General features: G+C 45.6%; 1 protein-coding gene across 5 annotated transcripts in view; it reads right to left on the bottom strand.

Annotated features, from left to right (window-relative positions):
* The window catches only part of LOC122940716 (tetratricopeptide repeat protein 31-like), a 100,132-nt gene that overhangs the window by 54,367 nt on the left and 25,755 nt on the right, over positions 1-20,010 (bottom strand). For 4 of the 5 annotated variants that reach the window (XM_044297427.1, XM_044297431.1, XM_044297432.1 and 1 more), the window contains exon 2: positions 4,024-4,125. In XM_044297427.1, coding sequence (XP_044153362.1) covers positions 4,024-4,098 — 75 coding nt within the window. In that variant the 5' untranslated portion in view covers positions 4,099-4,125. Of the gene's footprint in view, positions 1-4,023; positions 4,126-4,235; positions 4,259-20,010 lie in introns of those variants that run through there. The other variant, XM_044297430.1, reaches the window with a different exon arrangement.

Here is a 20,010-nt window from a genome sequence, read left to right as displayed (position 1 = left end):
GATGTCACATTGACAACACATGATCGCTGGAGCCAATCGCTGGCCTCTTTGGTTCCCGTTTAATGCAAGTAAGTGATTGGCTGCAGCAGTCACATGTTGCTCATGTGACATCATCACTGCAGTTGGGTGAATGCAGCTCAGCCGGAAGAAACTGCGGTGCCAGCACTGATCAGTTCATTATTGCAGGCTAATCTCCGGGGTTGTACAGTTTCCTCCTGAAACTGGACAACCCCTTTGGGGTCCATTCACACGTCCGTATGTGTTTTGCAGATCTGCAAAACACGGACACTGGCCATGTGCGTTCCGCATTTTGCGGACCGCACATCGCCGGCACTCTCATAGAAAATGCCTTTTCTTTTCTTGCGGATAAGAATAGGACATGTTCTATTTTTTTGTGGAACGGAAGTGCGGATCCGCAAATGCAGATAGCACATTCTGGCCCCCGTTGAAAATGAATGGGTCGGCACCTGTTACGCAAAATTGCAGAATGGATGCGGACCCATTTTGCGGACGTGTGAATGGACCCTTAAGCTGGTCATACAGTGGGACCAGCTGACTATCTAATGTGTATGGGGACCTAACAACACATAAGAAATAAGGGCTGGTGGATCTGACCTGCCCAATCCTTTTATTTTTGGTGTCTGGCAGCCGATTACTCCCCTCTCTGCTTTCAGACCACATGTACACCTGGATGAGCCGAGTATGCATGTGTATGAAGGGGTCAGGTGAGAGATCTGACAGCCAACCTTCACCTCCACCCATCTAGAAGGCCACATTATAAGGGCCCTTGCACACGACCGTATGTCCTCGAGATATATGGTCCGTGAGTGGGCCATATGTCCCGGAGTGGCATTGATTGTGCGCACAGCATTATAGGTTACTGCGATACTGTGCACGTCGGGCCGCCCGCAGGACTATTGTCCCGCACCAATAGTCCCTCAGGCGGCCCGACATGTACAGTATCATTGTAATCTATGATGCTGTGCGCTCCATCAATGCCGCTCCGGGACATATGGCCCGCTCACGGACCGTATATCTCGGAGGGTATACGGTCGTGTGCAAGGGCCCTAAGGCAGAGCCCAGGATGGTGAGTAAAACGGTCACAAATGAGACCAAAAATAAGTCATTTGGCACCTACATTTTTATACTTAGGAATCAAGGTAATTCAAGCGACTCTTGTTTTTTGGGTCTTGAGCCCTCACGCACAAAGGGATTGTCCAAGATTAAGTGGTTCCTTCTTTCCCCTCCAGGTGTTCCATGGGTTGTGTCCGATACTGCAGCACACCTCCAGTTTAGTTATTGAGGATGCAGACAAAGGCAAATAATGTTTAAAGGGTCTGTCAGCAGTTTTACGTGGTCAAAACTGCTGACAGACTACCAATAAATAGCATGCAGATCGCTCCCTCTAGTGTTGGCTGCAGATAGCCATCGTGTGAATTATTTACATTAAAAAACAGGTTTTGAAGGGCGGACATTCCCTATAAGGCCTCATGCACATGACAGTTTTTTTTCACGGTCCGCAAAAACGGGGTCCGTGATCCGTGACCGTTTTTTCGTCCGTGGGTCTTCCTTGATTTTTGGAGGATCCACGGACATGAAAAAAAAGTTTTGGTGTCCGCCTGGCCGTGCGGAGCCAAACGGATCCGTCCTGAATTACAATGCAAGTCAATGGGGACGGATCCGTTTGACGTTGACACAATATGGTGCAATTGCAAACGGATCCGTCCCCATTGACTTTCAATGTAAAGTCTGGAGTCCCTTTACTTTCACACTTGCGTTCATATAATGCAGACGGTGGCTCCGTTCAGAACGGATCCGTCTGCATTATATTGTTAAAACATTTCTAAGTGTGAAAGTAGCCTCAGACGGATCCGTCCAGACTTTACATTGAAAGTCAATGGGGGACGGATCCGTTTGAAAATTGAGCCACAGTGTGTCATCTTCAAACGGATCCATCCCCATTGACTTACATTGTAAGTCTGGACAGATCCGCTTGCCTCCGCACGGCCAGGCGGACACCCGAACATAACTTGAAGCGTCCCCATCACCATGGGAACGCCTGTATGTTAGAATATACTGTCGGATATGAGCTACATTGTGAAACTCAGATCCGACAGTATATTCTAACACAGAGGCGTTCCCATGGTGATGGGGACGCTTCAGGTTAGAATATACTGAAAAACTGTGTACATGACTGCCCCCTGCTGCCTGGCAGGTGCTGCCAGGCAGCAGGGGGCAGACCCCCCCCCCCCCCCCCCCCTGTTTTTAACTCATTGGTGGCCAGTGCGGCCGCCCCCCCCTCCCTCCCCTGTAGTTAACTCATTGGTGTCCAGTGGGCCCCCCTCCCTCCCCTGTAATTAACTCATTGGTGTCCAGTGGGCCCCCCTCCTTCCCCTGTAATTAACTCATTGGTGTCCAGTGGGCCCCCCCTCCCTCCGCTGTAGATAACTCGTTGGTGGCCAGTGGGCCCTCTCCCCTCCCTCCCCCTCCTAATTAAAATCGCCCCCCCCTATCATTGGTGGCAGTGGAGACTACCGATCGGAGTCCTAGTGTAATCGCTGGGGCTCCGATCGGTAACCATGGCAACCGGGACGCTACTGCAGTCCCGGTTGCCATGGTTGCTTAGCAATTTGTAGAAGCTTCATACTTACCTGGAGCTGCGATGTCTGTGACCGGCCGGGAGCTCCTCCTACTGGTAAGTGACAGGTCTGTGCGGCGCATTGCCTATAGCACAGACCTGTCACTTACCAGTAGGAGGAGCTCCCGGCCGGTCACAGACATCGCTGCTCGCAGGTAAGTATGAAGCTTCTACAAATTGCTAAGTAACCATGGCAACCGGGACTGCAGTAGCGTCCCGGTTGCCATGGTTACCGATCGGAGCCCCAGCGATTACACTGGGACTCCGATCGGTACACTCCACTGCCACCAATGATAGGGGGGGCGATTTTAATTAGGAGGGGGATCGAGGGGAGAGGGCCCACTGGCCACCAATGAGTTAACTACAGGGGAGGGAGGGGGGCCCACTGGACACCAATGAGTTAACTACAGGGGGGGGTCTGCCCCCTGCTGCCTGGCAGCACCTGCCAGGCAGCAGGGGGCAGTCATGTACACAATTTTTCAGTATATTCTAACCTGAAGCGTCCCCATCACCATGGGAACGCCTCTGTGTTAGAATATACTGTCGGATCTGAGTTTTCACGAAGTGAAAACTCACCTCTGAAAAAGCTTTTATGCAGACGGATCTTCGGATCCGTCTGTATGAAAGCAACCTACGGCCACAGATCACGGACACTGATGCCAATCTTGTGTGCATCCGTGTTCTTTCACGGACCCATTGACTTGAATGGGTCCGTGAATCGTTGTCCGTCAAAAAAATAGGACAGGTCATATTTTTTTGACGGACAGGAAACATGGATCACGGTCTCGGCTTCAAAACGGTGCATTTTCTGATTTTTCCACGGACCCATTGAAAGTCAATGGGTCTGCGAAAAAAAATGGAAAACGGCACAACGGCCACGGATGCACACAACGGTCGTGTGCATGAGGCCTAAAGGGGTTGTTCAATGTTAGAAAAACATAGGCGCTACCAGCTGTGTCGGCAGTGGCATGCTGTGCAAAGGACACACTCCTTTGACAAGGGGATGGGTAACATCATAAATGTAAAGTAGGAATAACAGAGGAAGGGCAGAACTCTGTTATAAGAATAGATTGTCATTTCTTGGGGGAATGCAAGCAATTAAATCAGCTCTTTTAATCAAAGTGGCCACATTTTCCTAATCCTGGACAACCCCTTTAAGCCGTGTATGGCTTTATATTGGCCAAAATGAAGCAGAACACTGCAAAGTTAATTCTCACAACATCTAGTGCTCTCTGGAGTCTTCCTCCATGGTGGTCGACTCTACATCATTGTGACTCCATTATATACATATAAATAAGCATCATTTACATCTAAAATATAGCTATTTGGGAGGGGGGGGGATACTTTTCCCATAGCACTGTCACGGCCGGAGCACGGTGCCATACCTGCAGATTGAGGTCCTTTTTGTGCATTATCTCATTTCGGCAGCCATGGATACCTTCAGCAGTTTCAAAGTCCATCGCATTCTCTGATGTTTCAAGGTGATGCTTTATGGTGAGGAAAGAGGGGGGAAAAAATTAGTTTTAAGAACGCAGGAGCTGAACTCCTTACCTTCTTTATTATGGATCAGAAGCCTAATGAATAATGAACTACCTACCTGGAACTAAAGCATCTGGCTGGTATCAGCGGCAAATTACTCCGAATACATTACCGCCGCATAAGCAAAAAAAAAAAAAAAAAAAAGTTCACTGAACTTATCTCAGGACATTTATACAATGGAGGAACAGAGAGGACGAGTCCCTGGAGACGGCGAGCGGCGGCATTCACATTGATACAGAAAAATATTTTTGCTTAAAATAAAACAAAGTCCTTGTGCCGTCCTCAGCTGTCAGTGTCTGGTAATATGGCCCCTATTAACCCCCACACATTAGGTTAGCTCATTGCAATGAATTATCATTGCAGTCTATGGGATATTTGCTATGTTCCTATGGATCCCTGCCACACGCAAAGCTCCATTGGAACTATTGCTGTGGTAGCCTCGGATCCTTCTTAAGGATAGAACACTGAATGACCTTAGGATAGGTCAATGTTTACATCCTGACAAGCCCTTTAAGCCTATGTCTGACAATATACAGTGATCCTGAGGACTGGCGGATACAGAGTCATTCTAGTACCATAAGTCACGTACACCATTTCCTCAGTTCTATTGTAGGTAATGCTAATTGTCTAATCCGTCATTCCCTGAATAGACTACACGTCATGTACTCCAGGCTACAGCCGCCCCGCAACCTGGCAACGCTAAGGCTACTTTCACACTAGCGTTAATATTTTCCGGTATTGAGATCCGTCATAGGGTCTCAATACCGGGGGAAAAAAAAAAAACGCTAAAGTTTTGTCCCCATTCATTGTCAATAGGGACAAAACTGAACTGAACAGAACGGAAGGCTTCAAAATGCATTCCGTTCTGTTCTCCTACCGGAGAGCAAATCGCAGCATGCTGCGGTTTGCTTTCCGTCCTGGGATGACAATCTGACACAATAGAAAACTGATTCGTCCCCCATTGACTTTCAATGGTGGTCATGACGGATCCGTCTTGGCTGTGTTACAAATAATACAACCGGATCAGTTCATAACGGATGCAGATGGTTGTATTATCAATAACGGAAGCGTTTTTGCTGAACCCTGCCGGATCCAGCAAAAACGCAAGTGTGAAAGAAGCCTAACATCATTTCACACACATCTAAGCTATTAATAAATGGGTTAAAGGATCCACGCTAACAGCAATGCTTACATTACAGACAAGCACACACGGGTTCATGTCCACCACTTACTCATCAGGTGCGTTTCTCTACTTGCTTTGCGCCTCTGCATAGCACATTGATACATATAGTACACCCTCCCGAGTGGAACTATTAAGAGACGAGTCATTTGGTAGACCTCGAGATGACGCTAGCGCATGTCCTCATCATCTCCCACCTAAACTACTGGAACATCCTACTGTGTGGCCTCCTATTTCACTCCTGTGCCTCTCCAATCCCTGGTTAATACACCATGCTCCTGCTTCGCCTTTGTCTCTCGTTCTCTCCCCTCTGCCAATCCCTTGACCGGTTCTCCACTGCCCAGAGGATTCAGTTCAAAAGTATTAACAACACCCTGTGGTACGTCCACAACCTGTCCCATCCAAATCTCTCTTCCCTAACTTCCCAATACATCCCCACACACACAATCTACCATCCACAACCTGTACCCTCCATACATCCCTGACCACAACTCCAATACCTCAACACAAAACATCCCATCCGCAAACTTTATCCTCCGTACATCCTTAGCCAAATCACCCAATACATCCTCATATGAAACCTTCAATCCACAACCTGTAGCCACCATATGTCCCTGACCATATCTCAAATACCTCCGCACAAACAAATCTCCAATCCACAAGCTGTACCCTCCCATTCATCCCTGACCAAAACTCCTGACACCTTGCCACATGAAACTTCCAATCCACAACCTGCATCCTCCATGCATCTCTGACCTAATCTCCAATACTCAACGTATCTCCAATCCTCTCGAGATCTCCTTCTTTGCTCTTCACACAATCATCTACAAGATTTCTCCCTCACTTCCCCTATACTCTAGGACTCGCTACCCCAACGCATCAGACTTTCCCCCACCATTTCTCTTTGCCTTGTAGATGTAGGCCATCACAGGCTCCAGTCGGTCATTCATAAATCTCTTCTTAAATTGTACTTGGTTTTTATCTTAAGTACAGCACCCTGGAATTAAACCAATAATAATGCCTCAGCAATCTCGGAGTCCGGACGTGACTAATGGAATGATAATGGTTGATAGAAATAAACAAAAACAGGTTTTGCTGTCTCCTGTGTAGGTTGCTTGTCCGGGTGACAAAATGCAGTAGACCATCCACTTCAAAATGGCTGACAAAGACTGAAACTTCCTGTCCCCGGTTACATACTTTGGAGCTACTCTGGAACATAATCTGTCGTCCTTGCCAAGGACATACCATACAAAACATCCACAAGCTAATTCATCATTTGGAGTTTTATACAATATAATGTGGAACAGGTGTCCCTATTGTTTTTCCAACAGGGTATGCCATAACTCTCTCACACCTAGTGGAGTCACGGCAACTTATAACTAAAAGGGTTATGCCATAACTGGAAAAAATAAATAAATAATAAAATGTAAAAATCAGACCTCATATTAGTATATAAAAATATGTTTAAAAAATATATATATAAGCTAGAACCAGCCCTGTACCTCACATGGATCCAGACATATCCCCATTCATTGGTCTGCTAGATACTCTTCATGCTGGCAGCTCAGGCGGCGTGTCCTTTCTCAGGAGTTGTGCTCTTTCTGCCTACAGCCCTCTACCTATCACAGCTCAGGGGGTGTCTCCTTTCTGCTGCTGTTCTCAACCTATCACAGCTCGGTGGGCATGTCCATTCTGCTGCAGCTCTCCCCATCAAAGCTCAGAGGACGTTTCTGTTTTTGCTACAGCCCTCTCCCTGTAACGATCACAGCTTCTAACAGATATGGCAGGTGGAGCATGGAAGTGGGCACCTGCAACCAACCCAGTAGGTGGACGTGCACATTACTATACAGTTTAAACACCAGGGAGCGAGAACCATAATAATGAATTAAAGAGAATATCTCACAACTAGAGCATTTTTGTAACAGAAAGTAAATGACAAAAGTAACATTTTAAATGTTGAATTATATTACATTTACAATTAATGGTGGCACTACATGATTGGTCCACAAAAACCCCTATGGGACAATATTTTTTTTTATGATTGTATTGTACTGATTTTGGGCAAATTTTTTTTTCAATTGGTCTTTATTAAAAAAAAATCAGCAATTTTTGTGATACACGTGGTTAACAATCAGTCTATTTGCAGACTCTCTATCCTGAGTTCCGTCTCCTTCCCGAGTTCCTTTGATCTAACAGCTCAAACACTCATTTAAGCCAAATTCTTATCAGTTTGATAATAGTTTACCTATAATCAGTGTTTATGAGGTCAGGAGGGACAGTCTGCAAATAGACAGATTTTTAACTGCTGCATCACAAAAACTGCTGAATAAAAAATAAAAAAATAAAAATCTATAAAAAAAAAATGGATTTTTAGTCCAAAATGAGTGAAATGCAATAAAATAAAATAAAAATTTAAAAAAATTGCCCCAAAGATGTCCATAGCCTTTGAGGGTTATGTACACCTTCAGAGGATTTTTTTTTTTAATAATTGCATTTTACTCATTTTGGGCTAAAAAAAAACTAAATAATTTTTTTAATTAAAGGGGTTATGCACTTTGTTTTAACTGATGATCTATCCTCTGGATAGATCACCAGCTACTGATCTGCGGGGGTCCGACACCCGGGACCCCCGCAGCGCAGCCTTCTCACTGTTTACCGTTGGCCCAGTGATGTCACTACTAGTATTAACTAGCGTGGGCGAGGCTAAGCTCTGTTCACTTGAATGATCCCCGCTGATCAGAAGCTGATCTATCCAGAGGATAGATCAGTCAAAACAAAGTGCAGAACCCCTTTAATGTTTAGTAAAAAATTTCAGCTTGCCCTTTATTAAAAATATGAAGCCGTTCTGTCACAAAGTTAACTGTTTTTTCTAGCGGTGTGACTGGTACTTTCACTTTGTGCTGTCATCTAATAAACCTTATCTCTAAACTATTGAGAGGTCATAAACACTTATTTAAGCCACATTCTTATCAGTAAGTAGTGTTGAGCGAACTTCTGTTTTCAAGTTTGGCGTACAAGGTTCGGGTTATCTAAGAATTCCGCTTCCACGGACCATGTAAGTTATGGTCTGTGGCAGTAGAATCCATAACGGAATTCTTAGTTAACCCGAACCTTGTATGCCGAACTTGAAAACAGAAGTTTGCTCATCCCTATCAGCAAGATTAGAACTGAGCTATAATAAGAAGTGTTTAGGAGGTCAGAGAGCAGACATAAGGAGTCCTTCAGCTCCTGGTCTGACTGAAAATCCAAAGGGTGCTACTAGAGCATGTCTGCTCTGTACAGAAAAAAAAAAGGACTCCATATTTCTAATAAAGACCAATTTAAAAAAATAGTTTTAGCTCAAAATGAGTACATGCAATAATAAAAGAAAATTGCCCCCAAAAGGTGTACATACATAGCCTTTAAGATCTTTTCACCATAAAACGGCAACAGTATTTAAAGCCTATACTAAACGGTCTGGTTGTAGGTCATTTTATACAAGCTATTTTATTTATTTTTTTACTAGTTCACAGGAGTCAGCGAAGACTGTTTCATTCCATCTATTTTGCATAGTTCTTGTTTACTTATCGAGATAGTAAAACATTTACGAGGACATCTGAACACCCGACTCCTCATTTGGAAGAAACCTTTCAATTATGTCAGCTCATTTGTTTTTTTTTCTTATTTTGCTTCAACCCTGCATGTTTATGAGGACATGTTCACGGATGTTAAAATATTATGCAAATGCCTTTATCACAGAAAAATCTGCTCATGGAATATCGACACATACAGTAAATTATGGTTGGGCCAAGTTCTCAAAAATGGGGCATATGTAAAGAATACAAAGAAGGGGACTTAAGACGAGTTTATGTGATCTCCAAATTATTATTATAATTCTATATATTATTAGTCAATATTTGTATACAATTTCTAGCTCTTAAAAGGGCATCTGTCAGCAGATTTGTCCCTATGACACTGGCTGACCTGTTACAGGTGCGCTTGGCAGCTGAAGGCATCTGTGTTGGTCCCATATTCATCTGTGCCCGCATTGCTGAGAAAAGTAAAGGTTTAATATATGCAAATGAGCCTCTGGGAGCAACGTGGGCGTTCCATTACACCTAGAGGCTCAGTTCTCTGCGTAGCAGACGGAAAAGCAACTAGGCCAGAGGTTGGGGTAAGGGAGAAGGTCACCTCCTATTGCGTCCCTAACCCTCGCCCTAATTTTCAAAAGACCCTTTAGACCCGGGATCATCAACTTATAAATTTATTTCAGATAGCCTAGTTGCCTAGACTAGTAAACTCCCGTTTCTGGTCGGTTTAAAACGTAACATTTATTTCATTTGTTAGAAAAATAACATAACGGGAGAACAAAGAATAGTTTAAAACTCTAGGTGCGGTAGGGCACTAGTGGCTGGGATAAGGGTTGCTTCACCCATATATTCTGCCTCCTAGCATCCGTTCATCCCACTCTTCCTTTTTGTCAACAGTGAACATACTTTATCTAGATGAACACGTGCTGGAGATACATTTGTTCATTCACCCTGAATCATTAGATTTCCAGTAATTTTTTTTCTTGGGCGGTTCTCAACCACTAGTGTCCGAGCACGATTGAGTCTGCAGTTACTCCGTGCTATGGCACTTGGTCCTACCTACTCCTAATCTAAAAACTAACACAAGAGCTCCCCCAACATGTTTCACCACTACATGTGGCTTCTTCAGGGGAAGGAGCTACTATCAACACGAATGCTTTACCGCTGCACACTTTTAAACATTAGGGGAGGGTCATTGAAATGTTCTGTGGCCAATCGCTGCCAAGCATTCCTGTATGACAGGCCAGGCACCCAATCATAATGCCTTCCTGGTATTTTTTCATCATTCCGTCACTTCCTTTATTCCTACGGTGGCTCTGCGCATGCGTGAGAACTCTAACCTCCGATCCGGAAGAAAATAAGGGGATGCGCATGCGCAAGGTCTTTAACTTTTTCAGTATACTATCTCTGCGCATGCCCTAACTCCTACCCATATGAGCAGACCTGGATGGTAGGATGGCTTATACCCAGAAACCTAGGACCCCGAGTCTCCCTGATAATCCTTTAAAAATAGGGAAAGGGCTGAGACAACCTGTTTTTGCATTACACGGAAGCACAGGAGTCTCATCCGGCCTAGATGCCAAGAAAAAGTAGAGACCATATACAGCTACTTGATCAGCAGGTAAGCACACAAAACAACACACTTACCAGCCCGAGCCACCACGACTGGAACCAGAGCATGAGTACTAGTGCCCACACACCATACAGGACACAGTACAAACAACCACACCCAGGTATCCAGCACACCAGTTACTGCCTGGACCCCCATGCAAACAGGACACAGGTCAACCCCAGGCAGAGCTGCATACAGACTTGTAGTTCCCCCTCCGGGGAACCCTGTTACCCCCTGCTGGAGGACACACAGATAGTCAGGAGAATGTCTAGCAAACATGCTGGACAACAAAACACCACCAGACATAAGACCTACCCATACAAACAACATCACACAAAGTAAGGTAGTGAAGGGAAGGAGACACCGGGAAGAGAAAAGGAGAGACATTGCTGAGACCTTGATGTTCCACAAGGTAGCCCTCAAGCACTGTGAAGATGGAATAAGCCGGACATGAGCAAAGCTCCAGCACCAACAAAGGCTGGAGGACAACTAACTCCAGCCTAAAGGCCCCCAGCCAATACAAAACTAGTGGCCACATCCAGCCAGGGAGTTAACCCCTCCAGAACAAGACAGGGAAGGAACTAAGGTATAAGGGGCAGTGCACACACGTGCAGAATAACCGACACAGGCAACCGCATGCTTGGCAACATGTCACGGCACACAGCAACAAGATTGTGACACAGCCGTGATAGCCAGGCAGTGAAAATGTCATAACACCCGTCTGGCCCCAACAATGAAAGTGCAGAGGGCACAGCAGTTACAGACAAAGCAGAGCCTCTAGGTGTAACTGTAACACCCCCATTGCTCCTACAGGCTTATTTACATATATTAAAACATAATTTTTCTCAGCACTGCGGGGCACATATGAACATGGAACCAACACAGATGCCTTCAGCTGAGAAGTACACATGTAACAGGTCAGCCAGTGTCATATGTGCAAATCTCCTGACAGATGCCCTTTAAGCACATTTCTTAAAGTATAACTGTCTTTTTTTGGTTTTTTTTGAGTATTGGATTGTGGTGATTAATATCTCCTTGGTGGCCCTATTTCAACTTTTCACTGTGTATTCAATTACCCCTTAATTCCACAGTTTTGTTCCCTGTACTGCCTACTTTTACCTGTGCTTAAAATAGGGTTGCTATGCAGGTCCGTCTATGTGTTGTAAGGACGGAGGACGCAGAAGCACGCAGCGTGCAAGGTCAGATTACTGACAGCCAGGGACTGTAAGTAAATGATTAAAGCCAGGTCCTCCCAAGCAGCTGATAGCAGTGCCTGGGCTGTGTGCACTTCTCCCTGTCCCTGCGCTTGGCAGACGCTTCCTCACTCAGCAGACTGGGACAATGCAGAGTTGAAGCAGCGCAGACCAGGGAAGGGAGATCTGCCGTCTGCTCAGTGTATAAATTAAAGCAACATGTAGTAAGAGGGCCCCTTTGTGCTGCAGGAGATTAACCCTTTAGGGGGGAGGGCTCTGGTTACTGACACTTTTGGGGGGCTATTGTTACTGGCTAGTGAGGGCAGGCGGGATTAGCCTCAGGGTGAGGGCAGTGGCGGCCATCTTAACTGAATAGTGAAATTGCAGTTTTATGCAGACTGGTTGCTAAGGGCTGAATCTTATTAAATATGGGGTAAGTCAGTCTAATAGTAACTGATTCTGGAATATCATGTTATTAGTAACTACATATATGAAAATTGAAATTAGGGTCTAAAATGTGACAGTTATCCTTTAAAATCCCAGACAAGCCTTGAAAAAAAAAAAAAAAAAAAAAAGTTACATTCGTTTTTTATTTTCATTTTTTAAATTAGAATCTAAAGTCTAATTGACGTCATATTCACAATAACATTTCTAATTTACACAAAAAATATAATCACCAAATCACCAAAGAAGAGGAAGACCCGAAGATCCCAGAGAAAGAGATCACAGAAATCACCATTAAAACTAAATGATAATATTATAAATTTGAGCACAGTCAATCTCACTAATGCTCAGATTACACTTTTAAATAAAGGCCTAAAATTTGCGCCGTCGGCCACCTTGAATAAATTTGATACCTATATAGGTATTCAGAAGTTCATTCGAAAAATCTGTTTAAAAAAATATTTCATCAAAAATCCACCAATTATAGGAACACCATCAAAAGATCCCTATATCCATACACAACTAAAAAATTAAATCAAAGAAATTCCCAAGAACTGAAATTGGCCCAGAGATGGCCACATTTCAAAAAAGTGTAGAAGTGGATCTAGAGAAATTAAAAATAAAAAAAGGATATAGAAATAATCTAACAAATGGGGAAACAAAGGCTATAAGAGAACTACAAAAAAATGAAAAAGTAGTCATCCGTCCGGCAGATAAGGGAGGAGCCATAGTGATCTGGGGAGAAGATCAATACAACGTAGAATGCCTAAGACAGTTAGCGGATTTAACCACCTATATCCCATTGAAAAAAGATCCAATGGAGGATTTTAGACGGTCCCTTTCCCTTTACTGCAAAAAAGGATTAGAAGAAAATATATTAACACAACAAGAATTCGATTTCATTATGAACACACAAGGGAGACTACCCATTAGGGCTGCACGATATGGGAATTTTGTGCGATTGCGATTAGGGCCCTAAAAATTGCGATAACGATATGCGATGCGATATTTTAAAGGAATTGTGCTAGAGGTCTATTTGCTTGGATTTTCCCATATGAGCCGCTGACGCGGCTGGGTATGACATAGTTATGGGGGATCTGTGGATGACGCTGTGTTGTGGGGGATCTGTGGAGTATGCTGTTATATGGGGGATCTGTGGAGGGTGCTGTTATATGGGGGATCTGTGGAGGACGCTGTGTTGTGGGGGATCTGTGGAGGACGCTGTGTTGTGGGGGATCAGTGGAGGACGCTGTGTTGTGGGGGATCAGTGGAGGACGCTGTGTTGTGGGGGATCAGTGGAGGACGCTGTGTTGTGGGGGATCAGTGGAGGACGCTGTGTTGTGGGGGATCAGTGGAGGACGCTGTTGGTGCTGGGGATCAGTGGAGGACGCTGGTGGGGATCAGTGGAGGACGCTGTGTTGTGGGGGATCAGTGGAGGGACGCTGTTATATGGGGGATCTGTGGAGGGCGCTGTTATATGGGGGATCTGTGGAGGGCGCTGTTATATGGGGGACCTGTGGAGGGCGCTGTTATGGGGGACCTGTGGAGGGCGCTGTTATGGGGGACCTGTGGAGGGCGCTTATGGGGGACCTGTGGAGGACACTTATGGGGGACCTGTGGAGGACACTTATGGGGGACCTGTGGAGGACACTTATGGGGGACCTGTGGAGGACACTTATGGGGGACCTGTGGAGGACACTTATGGGGGACCTGTGGAGGACACTTATGGGGGACCTGTGGAGGACACTTATGGGGGACCTGTGGAGGACACTTATGGGGGACCTGTGGAGGACACTTATGGGGGACCTGTGGAGGACACTTATGGGGGACCTGTGGAGGACACTTATGGGGGGACCTGTGGAGGACACTTATGGGGGACCTGTGGAGGACACTTATGGGGGACCTGTGGAGGACACTTATGGGGGACCTGTGGAGGACACTTATGGGGGACCTGTGGAGGACACTTATGGGGGACCTGTGGAGGACACTTATGGGGGACCTGTGGAGGACACTTATGGGGGACCTGTGGAGGACACTTATGGGGGACCTGTGGAGGACACTTATGGGGGACCTGTGGAGGACACTTATGGGGGACCTGTGGAGGACACTTATGGGGGACCTGTGGAGGACACTTATGGGGGACCTGTGGAGGACACTTATGGGGGACCTGTGGAGGACACTTATGGGGGACCTGTGGAGGACACTTATGGGGGACCTGTGGAGGACACTTATGGGGGACCTGTGGAGGACACTTATGGGGGACCTGTGGAGGACACTTATGGGGGACCTGTGGAGGACACTTATGGGGGACCTGTGGAGGACACTTATGGGGGACCTGTGGAGGACACTTATGGGGGACCTGTGGAGGACACTTATGGGGGACCTGTGGAGGACACTTATGGGGGACCTGTGGAGGACACTTATGGGGGACCTGTGGAGGACACTTATGGGGGACCTGTGGAGGACACTTATGGGGGACCTGTGGAGGACACTTATGGGGGACCTGTGGAGGACACTTATGGGGACCTGTGGAGGACACTTATGGGGGACCTGTGGAGGACACTTATGGGGGACCTGTGGAGGACACTTATGGGGGACCTGTGGAGGACACTTATGGGGGACCTGTGGAGGACACTTATGGGGGACCTGTGGAGGACACTTATGGGGGACCTGTGGAGGACACTTATGGGGGACCTGTGGAGGACACTTATGGGGGGACCTGTGGAGGACACTTATGGGGGACCTGTGGAGGACACTTAGGGGGACCTGTGGAGGACACTTATGGGGGACCTGTGGAGGACACTTATGGGGGACCTGTGGAGGACACTTATCTTATGGGGGACCTGTGGAGGACACTTATGGGGACCTGTGGAGGACACTTATGGGGGACCTGTGGAGGACACTTATGGGGGACCTGTGGAGGACACTATGGGGGACCTGGGAGGACACTTTGGGGGACCTGTGGAGGACACTTATGGGGGACCTGTGGAGGACACTTATGGGGGACCTGTGGGACCTTATGGGGGACCTGGGAGGACACTTATGGGGGACCTGTGGAGGACACTTATGGGGGACCTGTGGAGGACACTTATGGGGGACCTGTGGAGGACACTTATGGGGGACCTGTGGAGGACACTTATGGGGGACCTGTGGAGGACACTTATGGGGGACCTGTGGAGGACACTTATGGGGGACCTGTGGAGGACACTTATGGGGGACCTGTGGAGGACACTTATGGGGGACCTGTGGAGGACACTTATGGGGGACCTGTGGAGGACACTTATGGGGGACCTGTGGATGGCACTGTTATAGGGGATGTGTGGAGGACACATAGGGCCATGAGGGGGGCCAGCTTAAGACATATAGCATCTTATGCTGGTCCCCCTCATGTGTCCTAAACTGGGCACATAACTGCCCTTTGTGTGTAAAGTGTTTTACTAGTGTGTGTGTGGGGGGGGGGGGGGGTGAAACACTCTCTTTCCTAACAGGTCCGGCCTCTGTACTCACTATGAATGCAATGCACTGCAGTGAGCTGCAGCGAGGTGGCCGGCCGGCGTGTGACTGACGTCACTTAGTAACGCTCCTGCTTCCTGAAGTGGGAGGAGCGTTACTAAGTGACGTCAGTCACGCGCCGGCCGGCCACCTCGCTTCCGCTTGCTGCAGAGCATTGCATTCAGAGTGAGTACAGAGGCCGGACCTGTTAGGGGAGAGATTGTTTCACCCCCACACACACACACACTAGTAAAACACTTTACACGAGCTGGCCGGCCGGCGCCTGACGTCACTTAGTAACGCTCCTGCTTCCTGAAGTGGGAGGAGCGTTACTAAGTGACGTCAGTCACGCGCCGGCCGCCACCTCGCTGCCGCTCGCTGCAGAGCATTGCATTCATAGTGAGTACAGAGGCCGGACCTGTTAGGAGAGAGATTGTTTCACCCACACACACACTAGTAAAACACTTTACACGCAAAAGGCAGTTATGTGCCCAGGGCCCCTTAAATAATCGCGGCATTTTCAGGTCGGCCAAATCGCCATATCGCATTTGCCGATTATCGCGATTCGATTACTTTTTCGATTTATCGTGCAGCCCTACTACCCATATTTTATTGCTTGCCAAAAGTCCACAAAAGTATTGTGGACCCACCAGGCCGCCCCATCATTTCGGGAATTGGATCTTTAACTGTAAATTTGTCAAAATACATAGATACCCTGCTTCAACCTGAAGTAAGAAAAATTAGATCCTATATACGTGACACAACCGAAATTATTGGTATTCTGGAGGAACTGCATGTCCAGGACCATTGGATTATGGGTACCCTGGACATCCAGTCCCTCTATACCATAATAAATCATGATCAGGGCATATTAGCCCTAAGGGAACAATTATCCAAAAATAAATTGTGGAATGGGAAGCAGATTGATTATGTACTGGAAGGAGTGGACTATATCTTACATCATAATTACTTTTTATTTTCTGATCAATTTTATTTACAGAAGAGAGGCACCGCCATGGGTACCAGGTTTGCCCCCAGTTATGCCAATTTATTTTTGTCGCATTGGGAGACGAAGAATATTGATCCCAAACTGGGGGCGGACCTGGTCCTATGGCGGAGGTATATAGATGATATTATTTTTATTTGGGGTGGAACAAAAGAAGACCTTGAAAACTTTATCAAAAAGATTAATGTTAATGACAACAATTTAAAATTCACCTCTAATTTTGGAAGTGAAAAGATAGAGTTTTTGGATATTGCGATTACATGTAAAGAAAACAAATATATATGCAATACATTCCACAAGCCTACAGCAAAAAATGGGTATATTCCCTTCACAAGCTGCCACCTACCAAGGTGGCTAATAAATGTCCCTTTCGGCCAATTCCGAAGGTTGAAACGGAATTGCACGGAAGATGATACATTTGTGGAGGAAGCAAACATTATGAGGGACCAATTCAAAGAAAAGGAATACCCAGAACTCATTATAAATGATGCCCTCGAGAAAGTAAAAAATTTGGATAGGAACACCTTTTTTCAGCCAACTCAAAAAACAAAACAGGAAGAAGACTCAAGCTTTCGGATTATTCTGCCATACAATATTCAGGCAAGACAGGTTGAACATATTATAAAGGCACATTGGCATCATTTATATAATGATAAAACAATAGGGATGCTTTTGCCTTTAACACCGAAAATAATTTACTCAAGGGCCCCAAATTTAGGGATCCAAGTAGCCCCTTCAGTGAAAGATAGACGTAAAAAAAGTACAGTTACCAACTGGCTGCAACCTAAAGGCTTCTTCCGATGTGGAAAATGCCTGGGATGTAAAAAAAACAAATTCCCGAAAAAAACCACATCAGTTGTCTCTACACAGAACTCCCACTCAATGACAATCAAACATTTTCTCACCTGTAATTCTAATAATGTCATATACCTAGTCCAGTGCCCTTGTCAAAGACAATATATAGGGAGAACCAAACGCACCTTGAAGGTCAGGATAGCAGAACACCTAAATAATATCAGTAAAGGTTATGATAAACATTCGCTGTCCAGACACTTCAAGGATGCACACAATCAAGACCCTAGGGGCCTCTCCTTTACGGCACTGGAGAAGGTTGAGAAACATTGGCGGGGAGGCAATCAAATTGAAAGACTATCGCGGGCAGAATCGAGAAAAATTTATGAATTCGGTAGCATGTTACCAAGAGGCTTAAATGCCGAATTAGAAATATTCGGCTTTTTATAGATATGGGTGTTCTGTGTGGGTGTTGATGGAGAGTTGCAAGTTTGGCTGTTTTCCAGCACTGCAACTCCCCCTCCACCCCACATAGGCCACCCTTTCCCTTCTATATCCACATTTAAGCGAGAGGATGAAAGGTATTTAGGAAAATTGATGTATGAAACATCCGAATTGGCCCCTTATGAATTTGAACAATCTGGGAATCCCAAGAATAGTATAAGAACTAAAACATAGGCAATTCCCAAAAAAACGCAATAAAACCGCATATGCGTTTTTTCCTATAAATGTGTCTGTGAGTACCTGCTGACAAAGAGGAAATATCAAAGCTGTAAAATTCGCATGTATTTATTCATTTTAATAGAATTTGTCTATATAATGTTTTTTAGAAAATGCTGATTGTTTTTTAATGATATGTGAAGAAAAGAAAAACCTATATATGGGTAAATAGGGAGAAAAAATGTATGAGAAATTATGTTGAGATGATTAACAGCCTACCATTCAAATATATAAGAAAGACTAAGAAAGCAACATAGTGAAAAGAACCGCAGTAAAAACGCTAATAAAATATGGAACAAAAAAAAAACAGATCCAGACCGGGGTTTTTTTGAGACACAATTAAAATCCAGATCGGGTTTTGAAACAGATCGAAAGTCAGTATAAATTGAGACCGTTGTAAGATTTGGGGTATGCCACTGAGGAAGAGGACAGCGCCTCCTCGAAACGCGTCTGGCGGAATACCCTGAATTACAGATGACCTATGAATAAAGAGTGCACTATAAAGAACAAAGAAAGAAAAAAGAACGGTCTTATTTCGTAAGGACAGAAACCCTGAGACGTCATTAACCTGCGTCGGGTGATCCTCCTACTGATTCAAACCCTGCAAGCCAGCTGAGAGACACGTGGGACGCGGTGAACTCCAGAGCCGGGATGCCGGCATACACTGTGGACCGCAAACCCACCGAACGAACAGAGGCACGCAGGTGAAGGCAAGCCCACACAGTGGGTCAAACTTGTCAAACTACCATATCCAAGTAGTAAGAGGAAACACATCATCTGCATTCAAAGACAGAACTTTGATACAACTATAGCAACAGTTAAAAAAGGAAGCCCATCTTTCCTATAGAGACTGCTACATATGTGAAACAACATCTCCAGATGCAGGTCAAAACCTATTGAGATAAATACTCAGTGTCAAATAAGCATCCATTTTTGCTTTCCCCCATATAGGACCATACTCAATGAATTTTTATTCTGTTTAGCCAAATGTGTTAAGCATTTTTTATATACGTATTTTGTATAACCATTTTTTGCCTGGCTTGGCAGAGACTTGCCGTCCGAACAACCTCCGTTTTTCCTGTAACTAGGAGTAACCATCAGTTATACAACTTGGTTGTTTGGACTGCCAGCTTCAGTTTCAAGCCAGGATTGTGTGTCATCTAATAGAATATTTTTATGTATGAACTGTATTTTTTATTATCAATTATTTTAACATTAAAGTGTGTCCTATACCTCCTTATATGAGTGCCCATCCATACTTAATTCCCTATTTCAACTTTTCACTGTGTATTCAATTACCCCTTAATTCCACAGTTTTGTTCCCTGTACTGCCTACTTTTACCTGTGCTTAAAATAGGGTTGCTATGCAGGGTCCGTCTATGTGTTGAAGGACGGAGGACGCAGAAGCACGCAGCGTGCAAGGTCAGATTACTGACAGCCAGGGACTGTAAGTAAATGATTAAAGCCAGGTCCTCCCAAGCAGCTGATAGCAGTGCCTGGGCTGTGTGCACTGCTCCCTGTCCCTGCGCTTGGCAGACGCTCCCTCACTCAGGAGACTGGGACAATGCAGAGTTGAAGCAGCGCAGACCAGGGAAGGGAGATCTGCCGTCTGCTCAGTGTATAAATTAAAGCAACATGTAGTAAGAGGGCCCCTTTGTGCTGCAGGAGATTAACCCTTTAGGGGGGAGGGCTCTGGTTACTGACACTTTTGGGGGGCTATTGTTACTGGCTAGTGAGGGCAGGCGGGATTAGCCTCAGGGTGAGGGCAGTGGCGGCCATCTTAACTGAATAGTGAAATTGCAGTTTTATGCAGACTGGTTGCTAA

The sequence above is a fragment of the Bufo gargarizans genome, chromosome 6 (assembly GCF_014858855.1).
Source record: "Bufo gargarizans isolate SCDJY-AF-19 chromosome 6, ASM1485885v1, whole genome shotgun sequence".
NCBI classification, from domain to species: domain Eukaryota; kingdom Metazoa; phylum Chordata; class Amphibia; order Anura; family Bufonidae; genus Bufo; species Bufo gargarizans.
This window is presented reverse-complemented; position numbering and strand designations above follow the sequence as displayed.